At 41.9% G+C, this 14,698-nt stretch overlaps 2 protein-coding genes across 5 annotated transcripts in view; one reads left to right on the top strand and one right to left on the bottom strand.

Annotated features, from left to right (window-relative positions):
* DNASE2B (deoxyribonuclease 2 beta) overlaps positions 1-14,698 on the bottom strand; it is a 42,982-nt gene that overhangs the window by 24,947 nt on the left and 3,337 nt on the right. For 3 of the 4 annotated variants that reach the window (XR_014616390.1, XR_014616391.1, XM_084211633.1), the window contains exons 1-4: positions 9,222-9,263; positions 8,406-8,578; positions 5,326-5,469; positions 2,636-2,980 (exon numbers count right to left, since the gene is read on the bottom strand). Coding sequence is in view for 2 of the 4 variants with exons in the window: in XM_084211633.1 (XP_084067759.1) it covers positions 2,636-2,748 (113 nt within the window). In the remaining 2 variants the exon portion in view is untranslated. Of the gene's footprint in view, positions 1-2,635; positions 2,981-5,325; positions 5,470-8,405; positions 8,579-9,221; positions 9,264-14,698 lie in introns of those variants that run through there. The other variant, XM_084211632.1, reaches the window with a different exon arrangement.
* On the top strand, positions 2,900-12,106 carry LOC311156948 (uricase-like; the record flags this gene model as incomplete). The annotated part of the gene is made up of 8 exons (XM_084211293.1): positions 2,900-2,947; positions 4,131-4,349; positions 5,101-5,217; positions 5,346-5,424; positions 8,541-8,727; positions 9,228-9,351; positions 9,680-9,763; positions 10,552-12,106. 8 exons carry the CDS (start codon positions 2,900-2,902, stop codon positions 10,687-10,689), a joined length of 996 nt encoding a protein of 331 aa, XP_084067419.1. The 3' UTR covers positions 10,690-12,106.

The raw sequence follows: 14,698 nt of genomic DNA, 5'->3' as shown, positions 1-14,698 counted from the left end.
AACATTTAATCCACTGGCAGAAGAACAACACACACCAGTGGTGGTCCTGGTAATCCACCTGCATTGCCACTGACTGAATGATCTCAAAAGCATCTCAGGAGAAATAATTTCTGATGACAGATCACAGAGAAGAAAGTGATTTATGTAACTAGGCTGGGGAGAGTGGTCTGTGCCTATACATGCACCAGGAGTCACAACAATCCCTTTATTTGAAATAAAGATTTGAAATGAAGATTTGGAAAGGAGAGGAATAGCAGTAGTTACAGTAGTAAGAGCTGATCCAGGAATTAGGAGATTAAGCCTTTCCAAACTACTTTGAAACCTACTGAAAGGTTTATGCTCTGGAAATGTTTACAGCCTTGCATATGACAAACCCACCTCAGCAGATATGCTTATGAAATGCTAGTCACCGAGCTGTCAGGAAATTGCCTGCCAATTCCCAGTGGATACATGTTTTGGCTCTTTCCAGAAAGCCAGCTGAGTGTATTACCAATTAAAGTTGTATAAAATCTTTAGTGCTATTTGTGCATAGGAAATTTCTCAAGAACTTAGGCATCTGTGGGAGCAGAGTAAAAGTTATTTTCCTGAGAACCAAGAAAGACCAAATCCGCTTAGACCGGATTAACATCGTCACATTGTTTTCTTGTGACTGAACACAACTTACAAGCAAGAATCACATCTTTACTTCTTCCCTTCCTCCCCACCCCCTCAGAAAGAGCCCAAACAAACAGTGTGCATGGTGGCTTCAGTCCTTGACTCAGCATTTCTCAGAAAGCATTATGCTGGCTTTAAAGCAGTGAGTTTAGATGAATAAAGCAAAGACTGCGCTCCTGACACTGCCGGCCCTACGGCCGTGTGCTCTGGCAGCCCCAGAACTGTGGGACGAGATCCCGAGTGAAGTGAAAGCGCAGGAGAGACTTCTGCCCGCCCAGGTACTGAGTGCGGGGAGGAGCTGCCAGCCCAGCTGGGGAGCGCAGATGGGATCAGGTCAGATAAAGCAAGTGATCCCTCCGGTTCGGCGACAAATGAAAGGGTGTGTGAGTACTGAGGCGTTATGGAATACTGCAGGATGAAACCACTGCATAGCAGGAACTCACACAAACCTGCTGCTAACTGAAAATAATGCAGTGTTGTTTGTTCAAAAGGACATTGACATCTTTTGCTTAAGAGGAGGCTTTTCTCAGCAGTTTCAGTTCTGCTTCTCCTGTCAGCTTCATAGCAACCAAATCCAGAATCCAAAGGCTGACTCTTCTTAGTAAACTAGAATGACCCCAGCAGACAGGCAAGTTTCTCTCCTTTTGATCAAGGCATATTGAAAAGGTAATCCCCCTGTCTTACCGGCTAAATTTGTGAAACGGAACATGGATTTGCCTGTGCAGACCCCCAGGTTCCCTCCTGGAACAGGCCCCACACCACTGGCATTGACACTGAGGGACAGGTTAATTACACCTAGCCCCGGCCTTCATAGAATTTATCAGAAAATTTTAATACAAAAATTGTCTTCATCTAAGAAATTGACAGTTTGTATACATATTGGCCTGTGGTTTTTGTTGGTTTGTTTGGGTTTTTGTGTTCGTTTGTTTTTCACAAAAAACCTCACTCTGCAAGGAATAAATCCAGTTTAGGGAGAAATAAAATATCTCATACATTTAAGTTCCTAGGTAGCTGCACCAACTAAGAGTCTGATTCTTGAAAAAATTACATTATCCAGAAGGGCCTTGGCAAAGGTGACAAGTCATGGGGATGGATTAGACCCTCATACATTTGATGCTGTGCCAACAGAGAGCAAAGCCAGCTTTGTGCTCCTGCCTGCGGTGCAGGAGCGCCTGCCTTCCCCGCAGTTAGCACTGTGTACAAGGAAAGGGATGGGCCTACTTCTTTAGCACTTGTATCCAAACTAATCGTTGTTCACAAGAAAAACATTTTTCTTTTGAAATTGGTTATTTATCTTCAGGAAGCTCTTTTTAAAGAGCCCTCATTTCACTTTTAAAATCTGGGCTGGATATTATGCAATTGTACTTTGCATCTTTTCATCTTGAAAACTCATGAATCCAATTAATCATTTAATGCCCGAAGTTGGGCTCGCAGCTGGCAGTGGGGAAGGCACCGGCGGTACCGCGACGGCAGCTCCGGGCAGGGAGCGACTTCTGCTCCAGTGGCAGGGCACAGGCGGCTCGGCCACGCTGCCCTCAGTGGCGCTCAGCAAGGGCCCGAGAGCCCCGGTGCTGCTCGGAGCCAGCCGAAGGGGACAGGCGGGCGCCTTCCCCGCCCGGCGCTTCCCGGGCCCGGCCGTGCCCCCGGGGCTGCCGCTGGCGAGCGCAGCCTTGGCACCGCAACACAGGTTATGCTCCCTTTGATCATGAGACACGAACGCCGTGTAAAACCGTGATTATTTGATTGTTCTGCAGTTAGTCATGATGCTGCACGGTGGTTGGTTGAGGGAAATTAAATCAGATTTCAGCGACTTATCCTCGGTTTTTCAAACGCAGCACCCCGTCGCTATTCTGATGCCAACAGCGCTGAACCAGCTTTTGCCTTTGCATTGCTCCTCGGTGACCCACCCACTTCCCGCGGTTTAATCTCAATGTATTTATTTACTCTCCCAGCGTTTCTCCCCTGCACGGTATTTACTCACCAGTCCACCGTCTCCCCATCTTCATTCCTGCAGGAAATCTCAGCGGCCCACAGGGGCACGCAGGAGAGAAGTAAGAGCAGAGCAGGGTGGCACCAAGCAGATCCCGCCGGCATTTTGGTTTCCCGGCTGCGCAGGGCGAGCCCCGAGCGGCTCTGAAAGCAGAAGTTGCGCTGCGAGAGCCGTCAGCTCCTGCCCACGGAGCAGGGAGCACGCCCGGCACGGCGCAGCCGGCCCGGGCAGCAGGGCTCCGCAGCAGGGACGGCCATGGGCAGCGGGGCAAGGGCTCCTGGGAGCCGCCGGAAACTGCTCACGGTTTCTTTGGGCAACAAAATGACAGTTGACAAGCTGTGTTTTTGACAAAAAACAGGAAAAAAATTATTTTGACTATTTAGAATATTCACGGTATTCTGCTTTAAAACAGGCTCCAGCCTGTAGATACCGAAACCCGTTTTGTTTCCCTTTCAGTTCTCCATACTGACGTACAAATTTTTCACAACTATCTGAAAAAAACCCCTGGTGTTCAGACAAGCAAAACAACACCATCTCCAGCTCACTACTTCGCCCAGCCCTTGCCCCATGCCCGCAGAAAGGGTTCCCGGTGAGCGCCGCGCCCCGCCCGATGCCGGCTCCGGTGCTGGGGACCTCCCGTCAGCCCTGGGCTCCTTCAGTCACCCCTCGGGACTGAGCCCTTAGGGACTGAGCCGGAGAAACGCTCTGATCTGTGAACCAAATTAATTTACTTACAATCAGCTAATGCCTTTTTCAACTATTTTTAGTGCATTAACATTTCTCTTAGGAACAAACAGGTCTGAATGGAGCGATTTCACATCTTTTAGCAACTCACACAGAAAAAGCTTCAATTCATATTTTGGTGTGGAAAGTGCTCTTTCTCCATTCTCATTATGCCTACATGAAAAGGGGTTGCTTTGCATTAAAAGTTGTTGATATGGAGTATGGGATATTTCAGCCTCATGGAAAGTCTAGTGCAATGAGCTCTGGGTATTTCAGCACAACAGAAATCCTCACAACCTTTGCAGAATTTTGTCCCCTTGCTAGTACAGCCTCTCCAACACTGTAAGAGATGTGTAAATGGGGTGCGTTTGACAGAAGCAGGGTAAAACTTTATTAATAATAGGGCTTAATGCAAACAAAACCAATGATCCAGAGAAGAGACTCAGTGAAGGTCTATATAGTGAGGACTAATTCACAGATGACAAATGAGAGATTAGTTCACTGTGACTCCTGTTCTATAATCTGTTCCCCAGAAAATTTTAGAATTTCATCACAGCTGCTACTAATACAATAATAGTCTCCTAAAGCATTTTTTCTTCCTGTCAGGACTCTGCAATTTATAATGAAAATATTCTCATTATCATGGGTAACTACAAACATAAAGGCCATAAGCACTGCTTATGTTTCACTGACATTGTTTCATGACAGCATAACTCAGGCTTCCACTGCATTTCTTTATTATTGCCACGTGTTTTATTTGTAGATTAAAGACCTCGAAGTCCTCAACTGTGAATATGGCAAGAATACAATTAAGTTCCTTCGCCTTCATAAAGAGGGAAAAAAGCAGTTTGTTAAAGAAGTGGAAGTGTGTGCGCATCTCCGGCTGACTACTCCTCAGGAGTACCTGGAAGGAAACAATTCCCTTGTGATACCTACAGACACCATAAAGAATATTGTCCTTGTGTTGGCCAAAAAAAATGGGGTATTTTTTTTATTTTTTAACTAGCCTTGCTGTTTCTTACAACTTCATTTGCAAGTATTTGCTATACTAACTTTTTATTTTCAATTTGCATATCAGACTATTTCCAAAGTAATTGTCAGTGATTTTAGTTTCCTCCTCCACTGCTTGTCCTGTGGATTCTTTCTTAGCTTTCAAAAGCCTTTCTTCTCAAGAGCTAGCACTGTTTTTTGTGGGTTTATCATATAAAAGCCATCTTTTTTTTTTTAATAGCCCATAATCCCACATTATTCCTATATAGTAATTTTAAACAGAAGGTCTCAAAGTATGAGACTCCTCTTAATTCTTCTGTGCTCTTACTGCCATCAATTGCATGTATCATAATGACAATCTGTAGCACTAAATTTCTCCGTAATGAAATCCCGTCTTTACCCTGTAAAACTTAATTAGAATATCACCATTTCAATCAGAATAATCATGATAAATTATTATTTCAGCATTATATCCTCAAAGCATAAGACTCCTGCAGCAGTTTCTCTCGGTCCAAGAACTGCAGCTCACTGTACCACAGAATGGAAGATTTTTGACAAAACTATAGCTGCTATTTGCAGCATATGCTGCAAGCTGGTCAAATGACTGGGCACAGTGAGCCAAGCTAGAAATAAGAGAAATGCATTTTTAACCACACTGATTCTTCCCAAATACAACAAACAAATATCTACTTTTGTACATGAAGTTATTGCTTCTTTCTAATAATACTGTTTTGCTGCCTTAGATCCCAAGTTTAGAACAATTTGCTATAGATATCTGCAATCACTTCATGACAACATTTTGCCAAGTGGCGTACGTCAAAGCCTACGTTCAAGAAGTACCATGGCAACGTCTGCATGAGGTATCTAAAATACTAATAAATTCCATTTGTTTATGCTGTAGCCATTCCTCACTCTCTTAGCTCCTGTTCTCAAATTAACATAATAATATTTATGGCTCTTTTACTTACATGTCTGCTCTAAATTGCAGGATGGCGTTCCCCACATCCACTCATTCATATGTGTTCCTGATGGGATCCGCTTTTGTGAAGCTGAGCAGTGCCGGAATGGTGAGAAAAGAATTGGCAGCGTCCCCTACTTCTCTGTAAATATTTCTGCCAATGAGAGATGAAGATGGCTTTAGAGATAGCTGTGGATGTTACAGGGCTTAGGGCACAGCCAAACTGCTCCAGAGGTCTAAACCAAAGAAGATTTTTATAGTGCAATTTTGACGTTCTTGATCTCTGAGACATGGCTGAGGAACTAACGTAGCTCCCATTTGTACGTATATCCCAAACCTGGAATGGTTACAACGGCACATCCAACAGACCTGTTACATCCTGCCACAGGATTTAACAGCCCTCTGACAACAGGCTGCTTACTTTTCTACTTTATACTACAACCAGCAGTCTCCTGTGATCCTTACCTGATACCACACTGCTGCAGGCCAATTGCCTGGTTTGCAGTAATTTTCAAACTCCTATCAACATGCCTTAATTTTATTTCTAAGAAAGCAATTTCATTGCTACAAGCCAGACTAGCTTGAACATTGTGAGCACTTCGGTCTACATGTGAACCATTTTTCACATGAAAATACTTCAGCGTGCTTACTGTTTTTTCACACCATGCATAAACAAAGCAGTATTTGGCTTGACCAAGAGTTTTGTGATACTTAAAAGGTAGGCTTTCAAGCTCAGCTGTCTGTCCATGAATTGGCACTCCAAAGGGAGTTTATCTCTACTTGCTATAGCTTGCAACAAAAGCCCAAGTTAAGTCTCACTGTGATGGTGTTTTGTTTAACGCATTTCCCGCATTACTGGGAACCGAGCTGAGGCCACTGTATCATTTCACATAATGGCTTTAGAGGGCTTAGGCATTAGTTCAGTACCTGTCTATACTACATTAATACAACTTACAACTATTTCCCATCCTCTCCTGAACCAGTGGCAAGAACCAGTTTCACGTGTGGACAGGACACAAGTTTTGAAAGGTCCATCTGAGCACTGTTCCTGTGTTCCTGCTGAAAGAACACAGAAAGCCTGTACAAGTCTCCAGTGCCAATCGGCCTAATCTTTTTTAATGTCTCTAGTATTGTTAACTACTGCTGTAATTTTGGCAGCCTCAACAGTATTGACTGTATTTTCTGGAAAACGTTAAACAAGACACCGAATTTAAAAAAAAAGAAAGAAACAAAAAGAGTCTATACATTTTTGAAAAGCTGTTGCTCTAAATGTAGATTGTATTAAATTTTTCATTATCATGAAAATTTAACAAGCGATTCTGCAACTTCAGATTCTACACAAACAGAAAGCTTTTATGGCTTACTGAAGAAACCACCCTTCCTTCTTAGACTTCCCTTCATGTAGCCCTTTAGTTGTTTCTTTAGAATTCCCTGCCTAGGTGAACAATAACCAAAGTGATGATTTTCAAATCACTTTTATTTTTCTTCTAAGAGAATGTTCTCTATATTTAGCACCCTCCTATGCACCTATCAGCCAGACACAGGAGTTCATTTCTCAGTTAATCCTATTGTTTAATAATTTTCTTATCATGAAAAAGAAAACCCTAGTGAGGTTTGATAGTATTAGGTTTTGCCATTGTATCAGCTGATAAAAGGCTCAGAGTTTTTTGGAAACTCAAAACATTGTAAGTAACTTTACTGAATCAAAATTTGTCAACTGAAGGCAGCACGAGCACAAAGCCTCCTGAAAGCACAGCATGAGCTGTTCCCCTTGGAAACTCTCCCTGGGTGCTGTCTCCTTTGGAGCTCGTTTCAGGCTGACTTAAAGGCTCGCTGACTGTACAGCAATCTTTTGTTGCAAGGAGCTCTTTCAAATAAGTCTAAGTATTTGAGTATAAGATAAATATCTCTCTGGGTTCACTGATAGTACCTGCACTACATTAATACCTGTGTGTCACAGTCTTATACCCAAGTGATGAATTATTTAAGATCTGTACAAACCCCAAAATATCCTGTCCAAGGTCAGTCTCTTTAGATTTGTTTTACAGCTTTAGTGAATAACAGGGGAACATAGGTAAAATGATAGATACACCTCCTTAGACTCATTCAAAAACAATATTGAATATAAACAAGAAAAGAAATAGAGAAGATACAGTGTCAGTAATATCCAGTCACAGAGCAGTTTAAAAACACCCAAACCTCTAAACAACCATGCAATACAGAAATGTCTACCACGGTGGAATTATTTGCAGTAAAAATTCTTTCAAAGACATCGTTTAAGGACTAAATTTGTGAGTCCTCCAAATCCAAGGCAGGATTACTATGCATTTGACATATTCAAGGATGATTTTTTAACTAGCTAGTGTGAGCACCAAGAGCAGCACAAAACCAGCAGCTTGGACTTCAGGCCCTGACTATCTGCACAGGCCCTGAATGAGCCTGCATGCCATGAAGTTTCTCTCTTCTGAATAAGCTCTTTGGCAGCTCTGGTCAGTGAAATTTTCAGTTACCATCTTGGTGTGCTCTAAATGACTGACTACTTGAAACTGAAATAGCTGCCGTTCAAAAGTGTCAGCAGAAAAAGTTCAGGTTACAACTGCTTGGTGTTTAGAAAACAATGATCCACCCATGCAGCAGTGATCCTCGACAGCTCATTTTATAAATAGTGGCTAAGAGCAAAGCCACTGTCAGTTTGAACCTGTGGGTGGCATCTGTATCACTGCCAGTTCCTGCTCATTAGCTGAACTGCAGGGATTTGCATTGGCTCCTGGCTCTCATTCTCAGAGATGCAAAACTCCCAAAAGGATGGGTACCTAAAGCAAATTACTGACTGAGGCTCTGTCTTTATACAGAGAATTTTTACTTTTGTCTGCATTCTTGGAAAAGCCACCATCACAGCACTGGTAGCCTATTTCATTTCCCTTTAGAGCCATTCCTAAATTGACATCAGCACGATCCAACCCAACACGTCCCAATTCCAAGCAAGATAAAAAAGTCTATCCTCAGGTTTTCTTAACTGCAGACCACTTGATAGGATTCTCCATTTTCTAGATTGAGCCTGACTTCAGTAGTTTCTGTCTCGTTTCTTACCTTTCTGCCAATATCAGTGTGCAGAAAGTTATTGTCTGCTTTCTGGCTCTGGAGCTGTCAATGCAAGTATGCACCCAAAGGTTTCTTTCTTTGTGTGAAAAGAAGCTCATATTTTCTTGTAATTTTCAATCACAGGTCCTCTGATTGTCTTTGCTGGAATTAAGGACCTGAAACTTATGAAGACAACACAGTCTGGATTTGAAGGCTTCTATAAGAATGAACACACCACACTTCCTGAAAGACATGACAGGATTCTATGTGGAGAGTTCTTCTGCAAATGGTCATACGGCGAATGCAAGGATTTTGACTTTAACTGCATATGGTATATGTTCTATCAAGTAATATTAATTTCCCAATGTATACTCACAAAGTCCCTCTATACAATACAGAAGGTCTAGGGCCAGATCCACAGCTGCTGTGTACCAGCCACTCACAGGTCTCCGTGACAGCAATAAGCTCATTACGAGGGGTGAGAGACATGTCTTAGGGGTACTTCTCTCTCTAAGGGTACATCACTGGACAGGATTCAAAAGAACAGTTCAGTGTTCAGTACAGAACACTTTAGAGAGAGAGAACAAAATAACTATTTTGTTAAATAGTTTTAACAAAACCTTTTTGTGAATTATATATCTGGTAGGGGGGGGAGAGGAGACAATGTGGGTGAAAGTACAACTTGTTCTTCCCATGGGCTACAACATCCCATGGGCTATTTGTCAGAGAAGACATGCAAAATATAAACAAAAACCACCCCACAACAGAACATTACAGATCTAAGCAGAGACAGCTGATACAAGGTTTTGTAAGAACCTGTGTTACCTCTAGGAAAAAAATCCGTGAATGTATCCTCGACGCCTTTGCTGGACCACCTGACTGTGGGGAATATTCACCCTCTTACCAGAAAACTGTCAACTGCATCCAGATGCTTGTCCTTTCCAGAGTGCCACAGGTATCTTCTTTCCTCCTAATGATGTTTTACTTCAATAGTAGAGAATGTTAATTGCACCACTGAGAAGACCAACATGAGACTGTTATTTCCTCTGTCAGTTCTAAGACTGGAAATTCACCAGCTGGGAACACAGTGGAGGAGAACATCACTCAGTTCTTGGCAGCACTTGAATAAAAGTGAAAGGTGTGCCACACATGTTCACTAGATTGCATTTGATCAACTGTACTGGGGGAGTGGCATTGTTCTTTTTTTCAGAGTGAAAAGCCTGCTAGGCTGTTGACTGAAAAGATGCCCTAATTCATTGTCTCATCCATTTTCATGGTTTTAGGTACAGGTCATAGAAGTCGTCCTGAACAACACTTTTTATAATGTTGTAGACATGAAGAATCTAGGCTTGACCAATGACAAAGAAGTAAGTAAATGATTCAAATACAACTTGACTGCCCTCTTTAGAAATATTCAGCCCCAAAGCATAGCAGCAGTTCTACATAAAACAGAGTTAAAGTGAGCAAATTTTCTCCCAGTCCCAGTAAAAGCTCCACATTTCCTCTAAAAGAGACTTAAACTGATTACAAGAGGAAGATAAATAATTGTCTTTTTGTATCATTGATAAAACCTAAAGGTGGAATACTCTGGACATCAAAAGGATCTGTAACAGAGACTGTCTCTGAAAAATTATTCCTGCTTTCTCCACTGTTTTTGACTCTCAATTGTAATGTCAGCCTGTGCATTTTACCCAAGAAGAATGCACTGTGGCATCCCAGATTGGTCCTATAGTGGATAAGATACAAGCCTGGGATCAGGCAGAGAGCAAGTGGTAGGGGTTGAGATGTATTTGCTCCTCCCTCCACAGCTGGTGTAGCTGCCAGCCAGGTCCAACTGAAAGTCTGTTATGTTACCCTCACATGAAAGAGAAATATTGGGTTATTCCATTGACATCGATGGTCTGTAGTCTGTTTATGCTGCAGTCTCCCTCCAAAGTCTTGTGATTCTGCTACTGCGCTCTCCTATCCTTTTCCTCCTTCAGGTGGACATTATAGATCCACTTTTACTTGTGATAATGTCAGCATTTACCACTGATGTTCACAAGAGGGAGAAAAGGTCTGGGCATGATTTTATTAAGGAGGTGAATAGCCAGATTTTCTGCTGGTCTATCCCTGTCTCAAACATAACCTTTGTGTTTGTGCTCATCCCCCCCAGGTTTTGGTTCCAGTGGAAACTCCTTATGGCTCCTGTGCTTGCACACTTGGCCGGAAGTCCTTTTTTGAAGCACAAAGCCACATGCTGAGAGATGAGAGGAAATGTCAGTTTGGACTGGCAGCTGCCCAGGGAAACTAAACCTCTTGGCTCTATGCAACCTTCCTGATAAACTTAACAGCATGGCTTTCCTATCAATTTTTACTCCTTATTGGCCTCTTCCATTGCTGACTACTTTTCCCTCTATGAACTCCTGAACATGGGATTTATGAAGGACCCTCAGGAAATTGGAAATCAAAGTCTGTCCCTGACTTCCAGTGTTATTTGCAGACTGAAGCGCCCTAAGCTCTTTGGAAAATCCCAGCTGGAAACATTAGGTAAATTAATTTTTAAACTAGCTGTTCCTAGACCTTTTAATGAAACAAATAATTTGATGTCTGTTACATGTTTTTGACATGTAAAATCAGGAAATCGCTACATTCTCTTTATTAATATTTCTTCAGTAAAATGAATATACAGGCATAAGACCTGCTGTTCCATTGACATAACCTGTCATGACCCTTTGATGCCACACTGATCTACAGAGCTGAGGTTCTGACCCAGTGACTGAACAGGGAATCAGTCAGAATCAGGATTTCTTTAAGCAGAAAATGAGAAAGAAAAAAAAATTGCATCTCTCATATCTCCTGTGTGATGTAATAGTTACAGCTGTTGACTACTTTCTCTGCATGTAATCTGACTGCATGACTGCTGCTGCTATCCACCAGACTGTAGTTACTATAGTACTTTTACATTAATCACTGAGGTGATTTGAGGGTTTGGGCTATCTCTGTAGGTTTAATTAAATAGTTTTCTTTATTCTAATAATCTTATCATGACTTCTGAGCAGGCAGGAGTCAACCTACGTAGCCCTATTACATTTGGGAGGGGGAGAAAACTAGACAGACAGATAATGCATATTCTACTTTAGTTACCCCAGGTGATAGCTTTCAACATTGAGATAAAACAATACAGTGAATGATTCTCATCTCACAAACTGTGGCTACCACATTTGCAACAGGAATCATCCTGAGCTTCCAACAGCTTCTAACCCTTTCTCTCGTTTTCTCCGAGTGTCATTTTCACAGACTCCATGTGACAGAGTACAAATCAAGTGGGAAGTGCCCAAAGTAAAAACTGCAGTTAAGTTGCCTTTGTGCCTCCTGAATTTGGCAGACATGCAGCACTGCTCTGGGTACAATCATTAAATTCATAGGCACCAAAAACAGGGGAGATGTCCTGCTCTGTGTGACATTTTGAGGTGCTTTGCAAGATAGAAACTCCTTGATGAGCAGGGCATAACAGATGCAAGAGAGGAACACTCCACCAGCCTGAGCTATCCCCTGAACAGCAGGAAAAATGACACCACGGAGTGAGGCTGTCCCAGCTGTAATGTTCTCTGGTCACCAGCCAATTCTGAACGCTTTATTTACAACACTTCTAGCTTTTCCTGGGGACGTTCTTGCTCACCTTCTTAGATTGTGTTGTATTGTACTTGCGGGCTTATGTCTTGCTACTTCTGTCACTTCTAGGTGCTTTTAATTTATTAATGTATCTTTTAAAGGCAAATAAAGAGCAACATCAAAAAACAAAGTAGCTTTTGACTATTTACAACCTATATATAAATGTGAACATTTTAAGTAAAAGAACTATTTTAATTCATGCAATTTCACCTCAAAAAGCAACCAATCTTCTTCCAAATGACACCTCACTACCAAGAGATGAAAAAAGAATCTTACTGAACATTTCAGCATTTGCTTCTCTCTGAAACAAGGCAGATCTGCACAACCAGCCTCCTTTCTACCTTATAAGAAATTTATTGCATTAGGCACAAGGTTTCTTTCATTACTTTTTGTGCTTCATTTGTGGCCTTGCAAGGTAGTGGTGGACTAACCTCCATGGCAGAATGAGGACACAAGGCAGCGAGCAGTTATTTACTGAGCCTTTCCTCTGGCAACAAGCACACACATACACTCATTCAGTGTGGTCTGTATTAACCTCCACAGACAGGCAGACATTCACTGTCGTTGGAGCATCTCAGTGCAGCTCCATCCAGCACTGCAAACCTGAGTCACTTACGTGGGCAGATTGCTTCTAAAGAAAGTACTTAGGCAACCGGAGGCAGCCCCAGTTTCCCATATGGCAACAAGATTAAGGTAACAGTGGCACAAATAATTCTGGAAAATGTGAGTTAGCCAGACTCACTTGTGCCTGAAATCTGACCAAATTCCCATTGGCTTCATTAGATTCAGTCTCCACGATGGACTTGCATTAATTTCATTCAGGCAGATGTTTTTTTCAGTTTCTGCCTAAGGAGCTATTCAAGTTGCTTACTGTGTTTTGCTCAGAAGCAGCTGCGACGCTTTGCTGACGCCATCACACTTGATGAAAATGAGCAGCAGCTAGCAGGTTGTAAAACTGCTGTTTAAAATACAACTTCTTGCTGATAACATGAACTTTGCTGGTCCTGGGCTACATCCCAGTAGTTCATAGGGGATGAAGTCTCCTGCCGAGAAACAGGGTATTTCAAACGCACAAACACATTATCTTTTTTGTCTTTGATTCTTTCCCATCCTGTTTCTGTTCAATTCTGATAACTGCCCAGGACAGTCCAACACAGCCCGCCTCAGCTGCTCATCATGCTCCACACACAACCAACGTCACACAGATAAAATGTACCAGCTAAACTCATCAGCCAGTACCTAAAACAAAGAGCAGATGTCACTGTCAGGGTCAGGACAAGTCATCTGTCTCCTCTGACTCTATTATTCTATATATATTGTTACCTGCTTTCCAGTATATATTTAAACCTGCCAGTTTTTTATTAACTATTACAGATAACTCTTTTTTTTTCTTCCTTAAAGTTGTCTTTTTCCTTTCTTAATTTAACCTTGCTTTTATCAAGAGTACATAATCCTGACTCTAAATTAAGCTGAGCTACTTAAAATGACCAAAAAACTGTTTCTGGCTAAAAATCTCAAAATAAATACTTCAGAATTTAGAATTCTGCTATTTTTATATATACAGCAGCCAACCATATCCCTCCTGGAAAGTGCACAGCTGTATCTAGAAAGAAAACATATGAAATGTTTCCAGTTACTGGATCAAAAATATCAGCTCTCATGTCAGCTACAATATAAAATGTTTTCTGAGAGCTTCACCATTCATAGCAGCCTGAGAAAGACACAAAAGTACCTGAGTGCATGCATGCACACGCACACACACATACACACATATGTGTATAAAACACATGTATTTTGTATGCTGATGTATGTATGACTAATCTGTGGCAATCACATCAGAAAAAACATGATCTGGGGTTAGTTGCTGCTAAAACAAAAATCAACCCAAACAATACTGGAGGGACTCAAAGTTAGATAAAAAAGGGGGTAGAGAAACCTTTGATTCAGAGAGAAATACAACAGAAACCAGAGTGCCTGAGTGTGGAGGACTTCTGCTACTTTTCAAGTGTTGCATTAGGAATTAATTTCTACGTTACATCTGACTGAAAAAGACAAGAGTTCAAGTTTTAATGACCTTATACTCCGGCAATGTTTTCAAATTTTCAAATCCTCTAGACACACATACTTCCAGGTAGGAAAGCCCAGGCAAACTGGTGTGTATTATTTATGCAGAAGGGAGCAGGGAATTTGAAGAATGTCCTTGTGAAACAGGGTTGCTACACCAAGGCACACACCCATTCCCACATTTCTCTCCCCACAGTTTGGCCACCAGCCTGTGAACAAACTCAGCCACAAGTTGCTTACTTTGACTTCCTTCCTCCTTTGACAATCCACTAAGACAAGACAAAGCAAAGTTACTCTTGAATCCAAAATATCAGTGCAAATAATGAGCTTTCCCTCCCTTTTCTGATAAAATTTAGCTGCTAAAATCAGAGGCATCCTCAGTATAGTAAGTACCAAAGAGTGCTCTCTATAGAGGGGCAGCTGGATTATAGCAATCATCAAAAAAAGGGAAGAGAACATCCTGAAATGAATGCAAGTCTGCCAATGCCAAGGCATTTGCTGCTGCCTTATCAGCAGATCAGCTGATAATAGAGCAGTTGTAACTGCTGACTGCTCCTTCAGCAAGGATGCTCATGATGCCGCAT

This window comes from Fringilla coelebs (assembly GCF_963513975.1).
Source record: "Fringilla coelebs genome assembly, chromosome: 9".
Classification (NCBI taxonomy): domain Eukaryota; kingdom Metazoa; phylum Chordata; class Aves; order Passeriformes; family Fringillidae; genus Fringilla; species Fringilla coelebs.
This window is presented reverse-complemented; position numbering and strand designations above follow the sequence as displayed.